At 43.3% G+C, this 19060-nt stretch overlaps 2 protein-coding genes across 2 annotated transcripts; one reads left to right on the top strand and one right to left on the bottom strand.

Moving 5' to 3' along the window:
- Positions 1-8152: 8152 nt before the first annotated feature.
- Positions 8153-11294, top strand: LOC311148568 (protein mago nashi homolog). Its single transcript, XM_084185554.1, has 5 exons — positions 8153-8348; positions 8729-8787; positions 10285-10395; positions 10744-10826; positions 11073-11294. Exons 1-5 carry the CDS (start codon positions 8258-8260, stop codon positions 11170-11172), a joined length of 444 nt encoding a protein of 147 aa, XP_084041680.1. The 5' UTR covers positions 8153-8257; the 3' UTR covers positions 11173-11294.
- Positions 11295-12788: 1494 nt separating this feature from the next.
- On the bottom strand, positions 12789-17948 carry LOC311148567 (carnitine O-palmitoyltransferase 2, mitochondrial-like). Its single transcript, XM_084185553.1, has 8 exons — positions 17448-17948; positions 16971-17051; positions 16762-16868; positions 15687-15948; positions 15133-15469; positions 14542-14952; positions 14054-14348; positions 12789-13842 (listed from the first exon to the last, which is right to left on the bottom strand). The coding sequence occupies exons 1-8, from the start codon at positions 17621-17623 to the stop codon at positions 13514-13516; spliced, it is 1998 nt and encodes a 665-aa protein (XP_084041679.1). The 5' UTR covers positions 17624-17948; the 3' UTR covers positions 12789-13513.
- Positions 17949-19060: the final 1112 nt, after the last annotated feature.

The following is a 19060-nucleotide window of genomic DNA, read 5'->3' as shown; positions in this document are numbered from 1 at the left end:
TGAAAACAATATAATTGGATTGGCAGTAATATGGAATATACTGAATAGAATAATATAAAAGATAAGTGATGCCCAATCTTTGGGACCCAATCATGAAATAATATGGTGTTTTACTCGTACTTGCTATGGTTTTAGTGTCATCTGCTGGTTAAAATCAGAGAGACTTTTGAGGAGATGTAGAAACTCCATTGTGTACATTGCCCACGCGTTGTCAATGGGCCGCGCGGTGCATTCTGGGAGATTATGGGACAAGGAGTGCACTCCTTCAAGCAGTGAATGGGAGTCAATCGGGCGCTAGCGCTAAAACACAACATTAACATCAATTTCGTCAACAAGAAGTACAATATTACGAATATTTTCCGAGATGTGTGATAATTAACTTGCTTTCTGTAAAATCTTATAGCTTTTAAATCGTGACATTACGTAATTTCGAGGAAAATAGGCAGGTTTTCGACTCATACCCTGACTTTTAGAAGGAATTGCGTGACGATTATTTTAGCAACCCCATGACGCACCATAACAACGTGAACGCGAATGGTCAACAGTCTGCTGGGTGGGGCGTTATACGTCTCTCCTTTCATCGGCCGGTGTGATTCCTATCTACAACTTTCTAAGTATCTCTGTTAAAATGCTGCGTTCAAAACAACTGGGAACTCGGAAATCTCTGACTTCCGACCTCAGTTCGTTCAAAACAACTGGGAACTTGGACTAAAACGAGCTCAGACTGGGAAAAATCGTTTTGAACGGTCATCCAACTCGGAATTTCAACTCGGGCCTCTTTCTAGAGCTCCGACTTTCCGACCAGAAGATCACTGACGTCATGATTTGACCATGTATTTTTCCAAGTTCCCAGTTGTTTTGTCCCGGACCTGCTGTTTTCGACTCTCTCTCTCTCTACCGCACCTGCTGTCTCAACCTCTGAATGCTCGGCTATGAAAAGCCAACTGACAATTACTCCTGAGGTACTGACCTACTGCACCCTCTACAACCACTGTGATTATTATTTGACCCTGCTGGTCATCTATGAACGTTTGAACATCTTGAAGAACAATCTGGCCTTAAATGGCCATGTACTCTTATAATCTCCACCCGGCACTGCCAGAAGAGGACTGGCCACCCCTCAGAGCCTGGTTCCTCTTTAGGTTTCTTCCTAGGTTCCTGTCTAGGGAGTTTTTCCTAGCCACTGTGCTTCTACATCTGCATTGCTTGCTGTTTGGGGTTTTAGGCTGGGTTTCTGTATAGCACTTTGTGACATCTGCTGATGTAAAAAGGGCTTTATGAATAAATTTGATTGAAACACTACAGCACACACGGCTGGTCCTGACATCATTGCAGAAGTATCGGAGGTGGTAGGTGTGGTGAAGTTCTCGGAGCCCAAGGCTTGCACCGAGGGACAGGATAAAGATGAGTCTGTGACAGTAGGAGTGAAGTTTTTGGAAAAAGTGGACCCTTGCCTTTTGTCTGATCCATTTGTGGTTTCAGGGTGGGTGAAAACAGAGTTAGGTGCTGTGGAATCGGTGAGGGTAACCAGAAGTGGTCTTGTGATAATTGTTTGTGTTTCTGCTGGTCAGAGGGAGAAGGCACTCAGATTTAAACGAATGGGGACAAGAGATGTGAATTGTTTTGCTCTCAAGAAAAGGGCGCCATTGAAAGGAGTGATTACTGGGGTAGTGGTAAATTGTGAAAGCTGACCAACTGAAGGGGAAGATTCCTGGTGTTTGTGATGCTCGTCGTTTGGTGAGACGCAGACAGGGTGGCGTTAGTGGAGAAACAGAAGAGTAATTGTCTGTTCTTTTGAATTAGCCTGACAAAGTGATGTTAGGATATATAAGTTATCCTGTACAAGCTTTTGTGCCGAATACATTACGTTGTTACAAGTGTCAAGCTTATGGGCATGTGGCAGCAGTGTGTAGGAGGGAGGTTCCTAGGTGTGAGAAGTGTGCAGAAGGGCATGAGACAAAGGAATGTGTAGCATTGGGGAAAGTCAAACCAAATGACCGCTGCAACTTGCCCATGCCCCCCCCCCCCCCCCCCCCCGCTTCTCCTTCATACAAATTCAGCCAGCTGATGTTCTGAAAGAGCTGAAAAATCTGGACCCCTACAAATCAGCTGAGCTAGACAATCTGGACCCTTTCTTTCTAAATTGTCGCAACCCCTATTACTAGCCTGTTCAACCTCTCTTTCGTAACGTCTGAGATCCCCAGAGATTGGAAAGCTGCCGCGATCATCCCCCTCTTCAAAGGGGGTGACACTCTAGATCCAAACTGTTATAGACCTACAGTGGGGAAAAAAAGTATTTAGTCAGCCACCAATTGTGCAAGTTCTCCCACTTAAAAAGATGAGAGAGGCCTGTCATTTTCATCATAGGTACACGTCAACTATGACAGACAAATTGAGAAAAGAAAATCCAGAAAATCACATTGTAGGATTTTTAATGAATTTATTTGCAAATTATGGTGGAAAATAAGTATTTGGTCACCTACAAACAAGCAAGATTTCTGGCTCTCACAGACCTGTAACTTCTTCTTTAAGAGGCTCCTCTGTCCTCCACTCGTTACCTGTATTAATGGCACCTGTTTGAACTTGTTTTCAGTATAAAAGACACCTGTCCACAACCTCAAACAGTCACACTCCAAACTCCACTATGGCCAAGACCAAAGAGCTGTCAAATGACACCAGAAACAAAATTGTAGACCTGCACAAGGCTGGGAAGACTGACTCTGCAATAGCTAAGCAGCTTGGTTTGAAGAAATCAACTGTGGGAGCAATTATTAGGAAATGGAAGACATTCAAGACCACTGATAATCTCCCTCGATCTGGGGCTCCACGCAAGATCTCACCCCGTGGGGTCAAAATGATCACAAGAACGGTGAGCAAAAATCCCAGAACCACACGGGGGGACCTAGTGAATGACCTGCAGAGAGCTGGGACCAAAGTAACAAAGCCTAACATCAGTAACACACTACGCCGCCAGGGACTCAAATCCTGCAGTGCTAGACGTGTCCCCCTGCTTAAGCCAGTACATGTCCAGGCCCGTCTGAAGTTTGCTAGAGTGCATCCAGGAGAGGATTGGGAGAATGTCATATGGTCAGATGAAACCAAAATATAACTTTTTGGTAAAAACTCAACTCGTCTTGTTTGGAGGACAAAGAATGCTGAGTTGCATCCAAAGAACACCATACCTACTGTGAAGCATGGGAGTGAAAACATCATACTTTGGGGCTGTTTTTCTGCAAAGGGACCAGGACGACTGATCCGTGTAAAGGAAAGAATGAATGGGGCCATGTATCGTGAGATTTTGATTGAAAACCTCCTTCCATCAGCAAGGGCATTGAAGATGAAACGTGGCTGGGTCTTTCAGCATGACAATGATCCCAAACACACCGCCCAGGCAACGAAGGAGTGGCTTCGTAAGAAGCATTTCAAGGTCCTGGAGTCTCCAGATCTCAACCCCATAGAAAATCTTTGGAGGGAGTTGAAAGTCCGTGTTGCCCAGCGACAGCCCCAAAACATCACTGCTCTAGAGGAGATCTGCATGGAGGAATGGGCCAAAATACCAGCAGCAGTGTGTGAAAACCTTGTGAAGACTTACAGAAAACGTTTGACCTGTGTTATTGCCAACAAAGGGTATATAACAAAGTATTGAGAAACTTTTGTTATTGACCAAATACTTATTTTCCACCATAATTTGCAAATAAATTCATAAAAAATCCTACAATGTGATTTTCTGGATTTTTTTTCCTCATTTTGTCTGTCATAGTTGACGTGTACCTATGATGAAAATTACAGGCCTCTCTCATCTTTTTAAGTGGGAGAACTTGCACAATTGGTGGCTGACTAAATACTTTTTTTCCCCACTGTATATCCATCCTGCCCTGCCTTTCGAAAGTATTTGAAAGCCAAGTTAACAAACAGATCACCGACCGTTTTGAATCCCACCGTACCTTCTCCGCTATGCAATCCGGTTTCCGAGCTGGTCATGGGTGCACCTCAGCCACGCTCAAGGTCCTAAACGATATTATAAACGTGATCGATAAAAGACAGTACTGCGCATCCGTCTTCATCGACCTGGCCAAAGCTTTCGACTCTGTCAACCACCACATTCTTATTGGCAGACTAAATAGCCTTGGTTTCTCTAATGACTGCCTCGCCTGGTTCACCAACTATTTCTCAGATAGAGTTCAATGTGTCAAATCAGAGGGCCTGTTGTCTGGACCTCTGGCCGTCTCTATGGGGGTGCCACATGGTTCAATTCTCGGGCCGACTCTATTCTCTGTGTATATCAATGGTGTCGCTCTTGCTGCTGGTGACGCTCGGATCCACCTCTATGCGGACGACACCATTTTGTATACATCTGGCCCTTCATTGGACACTGTGTTAACAAACCTCCAAACGAGCTTCAACGCCATACAACACTCCTTCCATAGTCTCCAACTGCTCTTAAACACTAGTAAAACTAAATGCATGCTCTTCAACCGAACGCTGCTTGCACCGGCCCACCCGACTAAAATCACTACTCTCGGCGGGTCTGACCTAGAGTATGTGGACAACTACAAATACCTAGGTGTCTGGTTAGACTGTAAACTCTCCTTCCAGACTCAAAAGTTAGATCTAGAATCGGCTTCCTATTTCGCAAACAAAGCCTCCTTCACTCATGCTGCCAAACATGCCCTCGTAAAACTGACTATCCTACCGATCCTTGACTTCGGCGATGTCATTTACAAAATAGCCTCCAACACTCTACTCAGCAAATTGGATGTAGTCTATCACAGTGCCATCCGTTTTGTCACCAAAGCCCCATATACTACCCACCATTGTGACCTGTACGCTCTTGTTGGCGCCAAACCCACTGGCTCCAGGTCATCTATAAATCACTGCTAGGCAAATCCCCGTCTTATCTTAGCTCACTGGTTACCATAGCAACACCCACCCGTAGTCTGCGCTCCAGCAGGTATATCTCACTGGTCATCCCCAAAGCCAACACCTCCTTTGGCCGCCATTCCTTCCAGTTCTCTGCTGCCAATGACTGGAACGAACTGCAAAAATCTCTGAAGCTGAAGACTCTTATCTCCCTCACTAACTTTAAGTGTCAGTTGTCAGAGCAGCTTACCGATCACTGCACCTGTACACAGCCATTCTGTAATTAGCCCACCCAACTACCTCATCCCCATATTGTTATTAATTTTGCTAATTTGCACCCCAGTATCTCTATTTGCACATCATCTTTTGCACATCCATTATTCCAGTGTTAATACGAAATTGTAACTATTTTGCACTATGGCCTATTTATTGCCTTACCTCCATAACTTACTACATTCGCACACACTGTATATATAATTTCTGTTGTATTTTTGACTTTATGTTTTGTTTACCCCATATGTAACTCTGTGTTGTTGTTTTTATCACACTGCTTTGCTTTATCTTGGCCAGGTCGCAGTTGTAAATGAGAACTTGTTCTCAACTGGCTTACCTGGTTAAATAAAAAAACAATTCAAATCAATTTTTATTGGCCACATGCCCCGAATACAACAGGTACAGACATTACAGTGAAATGCTTACTTATAGCCCTTAACCAACAGTGCATTAATTTTTTAATAAAAATGTAGAATAAAACAACAAAAAAGTGTTGAGAAAAAAAGAGCAGAAGTAAAATATAATAACAGTAGGGAGGCTAAAAATACAGGGGGGTACCGGTGCAGAGTCAATGTGCGGGGGCACTGGCTAGTTGAGGTAGTTTAAGTAATATGTACATGTGGGTAGAGTTAAAGTGACTATGCATAAATAATTAACAGAGTAGCAGCAGCGTAAAAAGATGGGTTGGGGGGGCAGTGCAAATAGTCCGGGTAGCCATGATTAGCTGTTCAGGAGTCTTATGGCTTGGGGGTAGAAGCTGTTGAGAAGTCTTTTGGACCTAGACTTGGCACTCCGGTACCGCTTGCCGTGCGATAGCAGAGAGAACAGTCTATGACTTGGGTGGCTGGAGTCTTTGACAATTTTGAGGGCCTTCCTCTGACACCGCCTGGTATAGAGGTCCTGGATGGCAGGAAGCTTGGCCCCAGTGATGTACTGGGCCGTACTACGAAAGTAGTGGTATGTGTTAATTGTAGGGGTGCCCATGGGGCTGGGGATCAGAAATGTCCCATGTGAGAGAGGCAGGTTGAGGTTTCCAGGGTTAGAGTAGTGCAGAAGTTGTCATATGCTGAGACAGTGAAGAAAGTAGAGGAAGGTGGGTCAAGGGGGAGGGATCCTGAGAGGAGTGGTGTGAGTAGTAGATCTGGACAGAGGGATAAACCAACAAGTGATATATGTTTCAGTAAGATTAGATTTTTGGCATTTATAGCAATGGTTATCAACTGTACTGCAGGGATAGAACATAAGTCGCAGAAAATAGAGGTTGTGGTGGCAGCTGCAGAGAGGTATTTGGGTGTGCGAGACTTGACATCAGAAGAGTTACAGGGTGTGTTAAGTGGTGGTGTCCCACCCTTTCAGGCTGTTGGCCTGAAGTAGGACTAAATATATTTAAATAGTGTAGTATGGTATTTTTTTCTAAAATAAAATAAATAAATAAAATATATATAGATATCTTCTTTTTTTTGAGAGTGTAGTGTTAGATGGTAGGGTATATGTTTTATTTATTAATTGTATTTTTTTTTAATTTTTTCATTTTTTCAAGCAAAGTATAAGAGAGTTATACTCCAGTCTAGTAGGTGGCGGTAAGGCAACATTAATTGAATGCCAACCACCGTTAAACCTCATCGAAAAAGAAGACTTCATTGCACTCCCGCTTTCTGTAGTTGATCTAGAAGTGTTGGAGAGACTACAGAAAGATAGGGAGGGTGTTGATCCATCTGATTTACATTTACGTCATTTAGCAGACGCTCTTATCCAGAGCGACTTACAGTTAGTCAGTGCATACATTATTTTTATTTTTCATACTGGCCCCCCGTGGGAATTGAACCCACAACCCTGGCGTTGCAAACGCCATGCTCTACCAACTGAGCAATATCCCTGCCGGCCATTCCCTCCCCTACCCTGGACGACGCTGGGCCAATTGTGCGCCGCCGATTTTGTGGCCATTTACACAGATGGTTCAAAATATCCAAGGACAGGACGTACTGGGTCAGCATTTGTAGTGCAGGAATGTGGGGTGGAAGTCAGGAAACGTATTACATATCATCTGGCTGTATATACGGCAGAGCTGATGGCCATACTGTTGGCCTTGCAGTGGGTGGAGGAAGTCAAACAAGACAGAGTAGTTATTTGCTCTGATTCATGTGCAGTGTTATTGAGACTCACGTAGCAGACAAGACCTGCTTTATGAGGTGCTACAAACCCATGGCAGGATTAAACAGATGGGTATTCAGATAAGATTTACTTGGGTCCCAGCCCATGTGGGGGTGGAGGGGAACGAGGCAGTAGATGAACAGGCTAAACAAGCACTTAGTAGTGGGGATGTTGATGTTGAAGTTTCAATGAGCAAGGCAGAGGCAAAAATACATATATACAGTGATGGTGCAGAGATGGCAGGAGCAGTGGAATAGAGATAATAAGGGAAGGTATTTATTTCAAGTACAGTGGAAAGTTGGGGAGGGGAGGACAGCAGGAAGGGGGCTATTTTTACAAGCTTAAGGGTGGGACACAGACAGTTGAATAAGACATTAAATGTGGTAGGAAAGCATGATTATTGTCAGGAAACATGGAGCATGTATTGTTACAGTGTGGGTAGTATCATTTTACATTTCAGTCATTTAGCAGACACTCTTATCCAGAGCGAATTACAGTTAGTGAGTGCATACATTTTCATACTGGCCCCCCGTGGGGATTGAACCCACAACCCTGGTGTTGCAAACGCCATGCTTTACCAACTGAGCTACAGAGAGGGGATGGGATCTAGTATGAGGGAGAAGGGGATACAGGAAATTAGTTTAAAGAGTATATTGAGTAGAACGTCATTAGATATAGTCTCAAATATTTTGTTATCTTTTTTAAGAGCATTGGGGCTGGCAGGTAGGATTTAGTTTCTCCCTGTCTCTGTCCCACACTCCAGTACAGTAGATGGCGGTAATTCACCATAACGTTGGATGCCAACCGCCGATAAACCCCACTGAAGAAGAAGAAGACATCATTACAATGCGACAACTCGTATGAGATCACAGAGAAGCGCCACAGCACGGATTTTCTAAGCTAGGGACAGGAAAGCGAGGTGCGCTTTCGTTGATTCTCAAGGACCGCGCGAACACTGAATTTGCGGTTTATAATGTCAACGAGTGACTTTTATTTGAGATATTATGTCGGGCACAAGGGCAAGTTTGGACACGAGTTCTTGGAATTTGAGTTTAGACCTGACGGTAAGTCAGGCGGCAATTTGACTAATTAGCAACATTAGCCAGCTAGCTATGCATGCAAACGACTGCTTGCTAGCGGCATTTCTTCATCTCTTTTAGCGCAATTAGCTAGTTTTTGTAGTCGTGTGTTCAGTTATAACATGGCCTCAGAAATACTTCATTTGCATAGTTAACCATAGCCTCACTCATCTATTTTATCCAGATAACTATGTAGCTGGTTAGCAAACTGATGTATCCAAAAAGGCTTGATTCGTTTACAGTAGGTTTAAAAACTTACGTGAACTAACTAGTTACAAGAAAAAACTACTCAGTGCATCAATAGCAGTGTATCAGTATTCACAACAAACGTGACGATAACGCAATGAATGTAACTATCTTTTCAGGTAAGCTGAGGTACGCGAACAACAGCAACTACAAGAATGATGTCATGATCAGAAAAGAGGTAACTTATCAAACTTACACTGAACAAAGATAAACGCAACATGCAACAATTTAAAAGATTTTACTGAGTTAGTTCATATAAGGAATTCAGTAAATTCATTAGGCCCTAATCTATGGATTACAGATACCTTAAAAAAAGGTAGGCTTGGATCAGAACCAGTCAGTAGCTGGTGTGACTACCATTTGCCTCATGCAGTGCGATACATCTCCTTCGCATTGTTGATCAGGCTGTTGATTGTGGCCTGTGGAATGTTGTCCCACTCTTTAATGGCTGTGCGAAGTTGCTGGATATTGGCGTGGACTGGAACATGCTGTTGTACATGTTGATCAAGAGCATCCCAAACATGCTCAATGGGTGACATGTCTGGTGAGTATGCAGGCCATGGAAGAACTGCTTCCAGGAATTCCAGGATCCTTACGACATGGGGCTGTGCGTTATCATGGTGAAACATGAGGTGATGGCGGCGGATGAATGGCACGACAATGGGCCTCAGGATCTCGTCGCGGTATCTCTGCATTCAAATTGCCATCGATAAAATGCAAATGTGCTCATTGTCCGTAGCTTATGCCTGCCCATACCATAACCCCACCACCACCATGGGGCACTCTGTTCACAATGTTGACATCAGCAAACCCCTCGCCCACACAACGTCATCTGCCTGGTACAGTTGAAACCGGGATTCATCCGTGAAGAGCACACTTCTCCAGCGTGCCAGTTGCCATCGAAGGTGAGCATTTGCACACCTAAGTCTGTTACGACGCCGAACTGCAGTCAGCTCAAGACCCTGGTGAGGACGACAAGTCAGATGAGCTTCTCTGCGACGGTTTCAGACAGCTGTCAGAGTGACTGGTCTCAGACAATCCCGCAGGTGAAGATGTTGGATTTGGAGGTCCTGGGCTGGCGTGGTTACACATGGTCTGTGGTTGTGAAGCCGGTTGGACCTACAGCCACATTTTTCTAAAATTACATTGGAGGCAGCTTATGGTAGGCTAATGAACATTCAATTCAATGCAACAGCTCTGGTGGACATTCCTGCCATCAACATGCCAATTGAACGCTCCCTCAATTTGAGACATCTGTGGCATTGTGTTGAGACAAAACTGCACATCTTAGTGGTCTTTTATTGTGACAAGCACAAGGTGCATCTGTGTAATGATCATGCTGTTTAATCAGCTTTTTGATTTGCCACACCTGTCAGGTGGATGGATTATCTTGGCAAAGGAGAAATGCTCACTAACAGGGATGCAAACAAATTTGTGCACAACATTTGACAAATAAGCTTTTTGTGCCTATGGAAAGTTTTCTTTAATCTTTTATTTTAGCTCATGAAACATGGGACCAACACTTTACATGTTGCATGTAATTATTTTTCAGTATACAAAGGACTTCTTGGTTACATCGATCTGTGTACGGCCCATCAATCCAATTTCTATGTGATGCTGCTTAAAGCTGTTGAATATGCCATCGATACCTTATTGTGATTGTTCTCCACTACAGGCGTACGTACACAAAAGTGTGATGGAGGAACTGAAGAGGATCATAGACGACAGTGAGATCACCAAGGAAGACGATGCACTGTGGCCACCCCCAGACAGAGTGGGCAGACAGGTCTGTCCATTCACTCACACATACCTAAATAAATACTGATACTTGCACAAGCATGGAGGATGTTGAGGAAACCACAGCGTTTCCTACTTATTGTGCTCTTGGCAATGTCTAGCCAAGCTCGTTTACTTACAGCCCTCTTGGGGTTGTGACCTCGGTCCCGTCCGCATCAGACTTCAACAAATCTGTCCAACAAAAGAAATTGAACCAGTGTTCAATTCTGACCCTTTCAGCACAAGATGGGACCCGGGCACAACCCCAGAAAGTTACAATGATTTAGTAAAATGTTTTATTATCACGGCTTGAATTACTGATGGTGTCTGGGGAGAGTCTTAACTTTTCTGCTCTTAGGAGCTGGAGATCGTCATTGGGGATGAGCACATTTCCTTCACAACTTCCAAGATTGGTTCCTTGATTGATGTCAACCAGTCAAAGTAAGTAATAATACTCCCTCAAATGATCTGGGCACACTTGGAAGGATATATTTCTCCAATTTCCAAATGGACCCCTAGCCTGTATTTCATAGTCACTGGTTGAGAACTGAGGATTTCGTAGATGTAAGCAGAATGGTGTAAATCATACCTAACTTACACCTATGTAATGCTCTCAGTTCTGCATAGTCGGGTTGATGTGGAATTGGGTGCCAGCTTCTTTAAAAAAAAAATCCATATGTTTTCCAGGGACCCAGAAGGCCTCCGCGTGTTCTACTACCTGGTCCAGGATCTGAAATGTCTTGTCTTCAGTCTCATCGGACTACACTTCAAGATCAAGCCCATCTAAGAGGAATGGATGGTTTCTTTTCTGTTGGAAAATGTTTTCTGTTTGCGCCGATTACAACATTTGTACATTTGCTTTTGATCGATCTGTTCTTTTTTTATTTTAAATAAATGATTGGGAAAATGCCTTGGTTATCTATACATTTTTAAAGTGTTACTTACTGGAAGCCATAGCTGTTGTTTGGTCCATTTTGGTAGTATAAAAAACAGGTTGGAGAATTGCACACCACACTACCTGTTGCTCTTGCCATACAGAGGTCTGTTTATTTCAGCATTCAGCTGAGCACACATGAACAGGAAGTTGTTAAAGGGGGGCTGAACTTCCAGATTTAGCCTTTGTTTCAATTCTCATTAGGAAATGCGACTGAGAATGAGATATTTTGGCGTCCTTTGGTCTGGGTGTCTCTTGAGTGTGTTCGAACATGGGAAGCGTTTGTACTTTCACTCTGCCAAAACCCTGGCCTAGACTTGCTAGCCAACTTATTTTGCCAATTAGCTTTAGCCAGACTGTGACCATGGCAAAGTTGGTTTGAATTTGAATAGCCTATCTGTGCGGCTAGTTAAGGACCGCTAATAAATTACGCAATGTAAATGTAACAATATTTTCATGTTGCACACATTTTAGTTCTCATTAAATGCTTTGTATATTAATTTCTACAATTTATAGTTGGTTTGAGGTTAAGTCATTGAAATTTGGAGCTATTGACATTGAAAAAATATTGTCCCATGTACATTGTATAATTTACTGATGGTCTCTTAAATAGCCCCATAGGGATATCGAATGTCAAATCGAATTGACCATGGGTATTACGATAGGGTTGCGTGCAGCTGCTCACCGAATTGATGATAATTTGGGTGCTGCCAGCTGTGGGCAGGATAGAAATAAACCCAACCAAAGGAAAACTGTTACGGTACCTTTCATTCCGTGACATACCATATTTTCATAATTATCTTGCAAATCTCCGTTTTGGACGAGACTGCTTTTATGACCAAAATTATCCTATTTACATGTACATTTTTTATATATTTACACTTAGTTGTACATTTTGACACTAGAATAAATGTTTCTGACTCATATCGATGCCACATAGGCCGTTTTCAAAATGAGAAGTTGCTTATTATGTACGAAACGATAATGTGGACACCCCTCTTCTGTTTTGGTACAAAGCTGAGGGATGAGCCTGGAGAAATGTAACCACTCACAAATTAATAGAGCTATGAACAGCCATGGTATCAAAATTATATAGTTTTAACCATGTTTTTAGGCTATACAGTGTTTGTTTCAATTTGCATGTTTAACAAACATTGCAGTAAAACAAACTTGTATTTTGGATTCTGGTGGGGTACGTATGACAGTTGAACTAAGCTCATGAGGCATTTATAAGTTATATTCAAGAATCAATGGTTATATAATTCACACATCCAAAAATGGATGTAGAAATTAAGGATTCTAGCTTTAATTACAGTCAAGCCAAAATGTACAATGAGAAAATATGTATATTCATTTGTCAATTCGTAAACATTTTATTTTACACTACCCCAGTAAAGTTGTGTAATAAATTACCAGTGAACATTCCATAAGGCATAAAAGGAAATAAATCTGCCTTTTAACAGCAAAGGTCTGAGGTATTGCTTTAAAACATTTTTCACATCACAAAGCAAAGGGGAGATTATAAATTGTCATAAAAATCATGTGACAAAGCTTGCTACACAGCAAAAAAAAGGTCTCAAGAACAAAGTGCTACTCTGAGTATCATACATGATCAATATATGAATAGATTTATTTTCCATATCAAACTAGAGTTCTATACATGAGGTCATTCATTCAAACGTACTGGCCCCCAATATAAAAGTTAGTATAAAATGTGAAACATCTTCACTTACTAGGCTCTTGTTAGATACATTGCAATGCCAGTTAGAAAGAACAGAAACATTGGTTCGAACACACTTGGAGATTTCATTGTTCTTTTTTCAGAATGTATTTGATTGGTATTTCCTTGGGCATCTATTATGAATTTGATATGGACATTCATAGTTATCTACCTGACAGTATAGGAATATTCCCTCTACTGAGCCATGCAGAGCTTGTGTTCGGTCTCCCCTCTTATTAATCCATACCATCACTTCCAACCCACACTCTACGCTTGAGGGAAAGTGCCTTTAAAACCTGACATTCACCCCAATGTACTATACAACTGCAGTCGAAATCACCCCGTGGCGAATCCCAACTTCCACTACAGTCGAATTTTCACTTGATGTGAATGGGTAACTGGGTGAAAATTCTACTGAAGTGGAAGTTAGAATTTTGCATTTGTAGTGGCGGTAAAAGTCAGATGGACTTTTCTTTAGCTGAGAGGCTTTCCTTCAAGAACAGAGAAAATGTCCTCTAAAGACTTATGAACACACTGCAGGAACTCATGAACATTACGCTCTGGGTAACTAGACACATTACATCCGATCCACTCATCATGGACGCCGTAGCCCACCCCAAAGCCGTCCGGCACCACAGGTGCAAAGCCTCCCAGGTTAACAGCAGGGCTGGTAAGAGTGCTGGTGGAGAGGATGTTGTGGTTGATGGCTGCGTAGGCTGGGTCCTGGTACAAGCTGTGTAGGGCCTGGCCCTTGGAGTTGGCTAAGTACTTCATGGCAAACAGGTGCCGGTCGAAGCCTTGGGCTGGTGGGGAAAATGCAGAGAAACAGGGTTAATATGTGGAAATGACATTGGTAACATTTGAGACCATAAGCTAATTTACATGAAGCCCTCTATGGTTTATTTTCTCACCTTGCACAATTCTGTTTCACTTCTTTTGTGTGAATAAATAAAGTCAACAGTATATTAATGGTGTAGTCAATCAAACATCTGTAGAAAAATGTAGTGCACTCACCCATGGCTGCCTCTTTGGTGAGCTGCCCGTGATATTTGGAGCATTCGCTGAGCATGCCTATCAGTTGGTCAATGCTGTGTTTTCCTGGCTGTTGCACGAAGGCCTGAGCACAGCGCTGTGTGTGTATGGTAGCAGGCCGGATGGTCTCTGTACGACCGTGTCTGAACGCTGCGGTGCTACAGGACTCGTATGTGGCCACCGTCTGTCCATACTGCCTAAGGAAGCCCATCTGGAATGACAACTGAGCGATGGCGTCCGGACTCAGCTTCTTCTTCTTCAGCTGCTCCTTCCCGCCCTTCGATTGATAGATCTAGATCATTACTTTATTCATCCCCAAGGGGAAATTGATTTGTCAGCAGCAGCAATACGTTTAAAACATACAAAGGACGGTGGGGGACAGCAACAATAAACATCAAAGTGCAAAGCAGTTGCATCAAGTTTTAACAATGGTCGGGTTCAGTGCTACAATAAACAACCGATCCATCTACCTTCATGAACTGCATGGCGTCAATGGTGAGTTTAGAAACAGCAGCATGGAAGTTATCTTTGGCCTTGGAGACCCCGTTCTCCAGCTCTGCGTCCAAGTTGAACTGGAGTCTCCTCACGGCGGAGGCTGAGTCCACGGCTGCAGGCTGGGAGCCAGGGTTCACCAGAGGGTTCTCCGTAGAGTCCTTGAACACCTCGTTCTGGAAGCGCAGCACGGCCACGCCGTCGCCCCACGAGTGCTCAAAGTTGATGGCGGCGTTTCCGCATTTGGCCATGATGATGCTGAATGACTTGTCATACCAGCGGTTGGTGCCGTCCCCGTGCAGCATGTTGTGGGAGACGTGGATGTGGTCCTTCATGCTCTCTTCGTCCAGACACAGACAGAAGAGGGCGCTGTCTACAAGACCCAGCACCTGAATTGAATTTTAATTTTGGATTTAAAAAAATAATACATACATTAACGAGATGTGCATCTGATCCCAGAGGATATCACTTGGTCCTCAATAGTAAAACAAATATTATCTAATGCTAAAAGACAAGACAAAGTTACATAACACAAACATTACAAACTTGAAGGATAACACAATATTAACCTCTCCATTCCCAGCGGCCAGTAGCTTCTCCCTCAGCACTGCCCATGTGTCCCTGTTCTCGCTGGTCAGCAGCCCCAGGGGGTGGGCCGCAGCCGGGGTCGGGTCCGACAGGATGTGTTTCAGGTGGGCCTGGATCTCCCCTGGCTTCACCAGGTTCCCATCGCGGTCCATCACGTCAAACACATACATGTTGCCTTGCCTCATCACCAGAAGGTGCCGTCCTTTCGGGTCTGTGAAGAGCTCGTCTTTCCCTTGCTTAGGGATGCGAGTGGCATTGAAGAGGCGGAAGTACTGAGACATGTCCAGAGGGTAGGCGTTCACCATGAAAGCTCCATACCTATAAATTAAAAAACATCAAGAATGTAACCACTTGTGATTTTTTAAAATGTTTTTTTTTTTCATTAGTTACTTGTTTTGTTGTCTGTTCTTTTTCACTCATTTTAAAGCCCATCTAGGGACTGATCCTGCCAATTAGCACAAGCTAAGGTATGACGGTGCAATGCATCTGGCTGTTAATGATACAATGTTTTAAGTGTATCTGTCCCTTTCATTACCAGGACAGGGATGGGGGGACCCAGCGGATGAGTTTCTTGAAGCTGTGCGTGTCGCTCTTTGCTGGGTTCAGGTGGAACACCTCGGGCTCCAGGAGTCCAGCGCGGAGTGTCTTCATGAAGCGCACAGCGGAGGCCACCATGTTGGTGGCTCGCACTAGCTGGTCATTGTACTCCGTCTTGGGGTCCGGGTTGAAGGACATGAAGGGGTTGAAGTTCAGCACTATAGAGTCCCGCGCTGAGAGGTACATGTCAAACCATGGGGCTAGGAGGAGGATTTAATGAGACAAGTTAAGATTAGCATTCAAGTTTTTATTGTCACGTGCACTAGTACAGTGAAATGGCTTTGTTGCTTGCTCTCTCCCAACAATGCAGTAGTACTATACAAAAAAAAGAAGTCAAGTAGAACAAAAACATAAGAGAATATAAATAAGAAGAACATGAGAAAGTAAGCAAGCTAGGGTCAGTGCCAATACCATATTTACAATGTGCAGGGATACTGGAGTGGTAGGGTTAGCTATGTATAGGGGTAAGGTGACAAGGCATCAGGATATATGATAAACAGAGCAGCAGCAGTGTGTATGATGATTGTATGTTGAGTGTGTGTGCGTTTGTGTAGAGTCAGTATGAGTGTGTGTGTGTGTGTGAATAAATTAAGTGTGTGTGAGTTGGAGTGTCAGTGTTAATGTGTATGTGCAGAGAGAACATTTTAATAAAAGGTTCAATGCAGATAGTCCGTGTAGCCATTTTGTTAGCTATTTAGCAGTCTTATGGCTTGATGCTCCGATACCGCTTGCCGTGCGGAAGCAGAGAGAACAGTCTATGGCTTGGGTGGCTGGAGTCTAACAATTTTCCGGGCCTTCCTTTCACACCGCCTGATATAGAGGTCCTAGATGGCAGGGAGCTCGGCCCCAGTGATGTACTGGGCTGTCCGCACCACCCTCTGTAGCGCCATGCAATCGAGAGCGGTGCAGTTGCCATACCATGGAAAATACAGGTTTCTCTGAAAGCAATGGTTAAAGCAAAGTAACATGCAAGTTAATATTGTGAGGTTTCTGTCAACATGGGAAACCTATACCTGAGATGTAGCTGGTGTGCTTGTTCTGCTTGTCTTGAGCTACCAGCTCCTCATGCAGTTGTTTTCCCACTCCATTCTCAAAGTCACGGGCCAGTTTCTCTGTGGTACTGCAAACATATTTTAAGGAGTTGATTGTGTGTGACACATTATTATTTACAAGGCATCACCTCAAGTGTTAAGTGTCTATCTGGCAAATGACTGGTGCTTACCTGAATTGGTCGTCATCGAGAAGAGGCCGTTGAGCAGCCAGATACCTTTTGATTGTATCCTCCAGTTTTGGAACTGGTAGCCTGTGGAATTTGCATCTCATTAAATCAAAACATGATACAAATTGTATCGTATTGAATCTCATATTAATGTGTAACTTTGTCAGTGCATCATGTATCTTTTTACATCAGTATGTCTGACAATATGTGACTTGTCATTGTCTCAAGCCCTGCTGTGTTCTGGTACAGCTCCCCCCAGTGGCCGTCCTTTATTCTCATTCAAAACCTAGTGCACTTTCACCTACATTCCCTTTAGTGACATGAACAGTCACCTACTTTTAGAAATTATATATGAGATAATTTATGTTATTGACTAGAAGGTGTGATAGTAACAACAGTGGGTACTGGGCAAGAGGTAAGTAGAAGTAAGCTAAAAAACTCAGAACATGCTAGAAATTAAATTAACTTTTGTTTACACACCTGGGTAAACTCTTCTGGTAGTGCATTGTAGGCACAATGCTTTTATGCAGGTACTCTCCATCTTTGCTACTGTAGCTTCGCTGGTTTGTCAGTGCTTTAGTAGTGCTTCTCAGAGGCTTCAGATTCCCAGATTTTCTGAGTGTAGCACAAAACTGCATGGAGAGCAAATTAGCCATAATGTGTACTTTAAATTGTTGCAAATAGTAATCTTATTTCCTCTTCTTACAGAAATGGGAGGGTCAGATATGGAGAACTGGCAGTGACCGACCAACCTGCTTGCTAGATTGCTAGCTAGTGTATGGGAATTGAATTTGAATTGGTCGCAAGCTATTTACTCATTAAAAGAGTTACCTCCGCCGACTGCGCAGTAGCTAGATAAGTCCTCCTTCCAAACCTTACCCTACTACCGCCTATTAGGATTGACAATGACAACAGAGCCAGACAGACAGAAATACATGGATAAGAATTTGTGACAGCGGAAGCAGGAAGTGTTTTACAGGAAATTGACACTGTGTGGTACGTCAGCATTTAGGAACAGGGGAACAATTACCCATCATGGATCAGGTTCCTAGTAGTCACAGCTGGTGAACTCATTTTACCTTACTGTACTTTGACAAAGTAAGCTTTTTATACACACACACAGAACATAAGATATTGCTACACAGCTTGACAGGTTTCCTCATTAAGAAGAACACGTTTTTCCCTGCCTGACTACTTGACATAACAGCTAGAAATGGTTCAGACAAATGTTTTTGCTTAGTATCTTGAAATGAAAAGAGACACACCATTCCTCATTTATTAGTGCAATACTTTTCCAGGAGAGGGCAGCATCTACTTAATCAGTGAAAGGTTTGGTTCGTCCCATATACTTTAGATGTATAGAGCAGTGGAGGCTGCTGAGGGGAGTACTGCTCATATAATGGCTGAAACGGCGCAAATGGAATGTCATCAAACACATGGAAACTCTATGTTTGATATCGTTCCACTAATTCCGCTCCAGCCATTACCACGAACCCATCCTCCCCAATTAAGGTCCCAGCAACCTCCTGTGGTATAGAGAGCTCTACTTGGAAATAACCCGTTTTTGCATGGACATTGCCATTGAAGGCTTCCACCATTTTAAAGTAGTCAACTAGTGATTCCTATGGGTTGGCAGCAATCAGCCAAAGAGCAGAGCATTGTCTTCCTCTTCAAATTAGTTTGCCTAGTTTGTGTGACAACCCTCCCACTCTGTCTGCCGTATTCTCTCTTTGCTCTTGTTTCCTTATTAGGATGCCGGTGGGCGGAGTTGGGAGGGTCGTCAGCTACATGGGAAACACCTGGGCCGGGTGTGTCCCAGCATAAATGGACCTCTTCCACATTCATTGAGTAGACTCTCTCCAGGCAGATACTTTGACTTTGGTTGTGGTATTTTTGTGGCCTTTTTGGTTGTTTGCTTTGGCACCTTTCAACACTTTTCCATATTACATTTATGCATGCAAACACTCACTTACACTACTGATTACACACATTGTTATTTGATTTAGTTTACTTTAGTTAATAAATATATACTGTATTCCTTGTCTCCACGTGTCTCCCTTTTGTTACGAACTTGAGGCGGTTCGTGACAAGTG

The sequence above is a fragment of the Coregonus lavaretus genome, assembly GCF_964263955.1.
Source record: "Coregonus lavaretus genome assembly, chromosome: 21".
Taxonomy (NCBI): Eukaryota; Metazoa; Chordata; class Actinopteri; order Salmoniformes; family Salmonidae; genus Coregonus; species Coregonus lavaretus.
This window is presented reverse-complemented; position numbering and strand designations above follow the sequence as displayed.

Coding starts and splice junctions, on each gene's coding strand:
- LOC311148567 (XM_084185553.1), bottom strand. CDS start 17,623: ATGGCTAATTTGCTCTCCATGCAGTTTTGTGCTACACTCAGAAAATCT. Junction 14,953..15,132: donor TGGCCGCTGGGAATGGAGAG/GTTAATATTGTG, acceptor AATTCAATTCAG/GTGCTGGGTCTTGTAGACAG. Junction 13,843..14,053: donor CACCAAAGAGGCAGCCATGG/GTGAGTGCACTA, acceptor TTTCCCCACCAG/CCCAAGGCTTCGACCGGCAC.
- LOC311148568 (XM_084185554.1), top strand. CDS start 8,258: ATGTCAACGAGTGACTTTTATTTGAGATATTATGTCGGGCACAAGGGC. Junction 8,349..8,728: donor ATTTGAGTTTAGACCTGACG/GTAAGTCAGGCG, acceptor CTATCTTTTCAG/GTAAGCTGAGGTACGCGAAC. Junction 8,788..10,284: donor ATGTCATGATCAGAAAAGAG/GTAACTTATCAA, acceptor TCTCCACTACAG/GCGTACGTACACAAAAGTGT.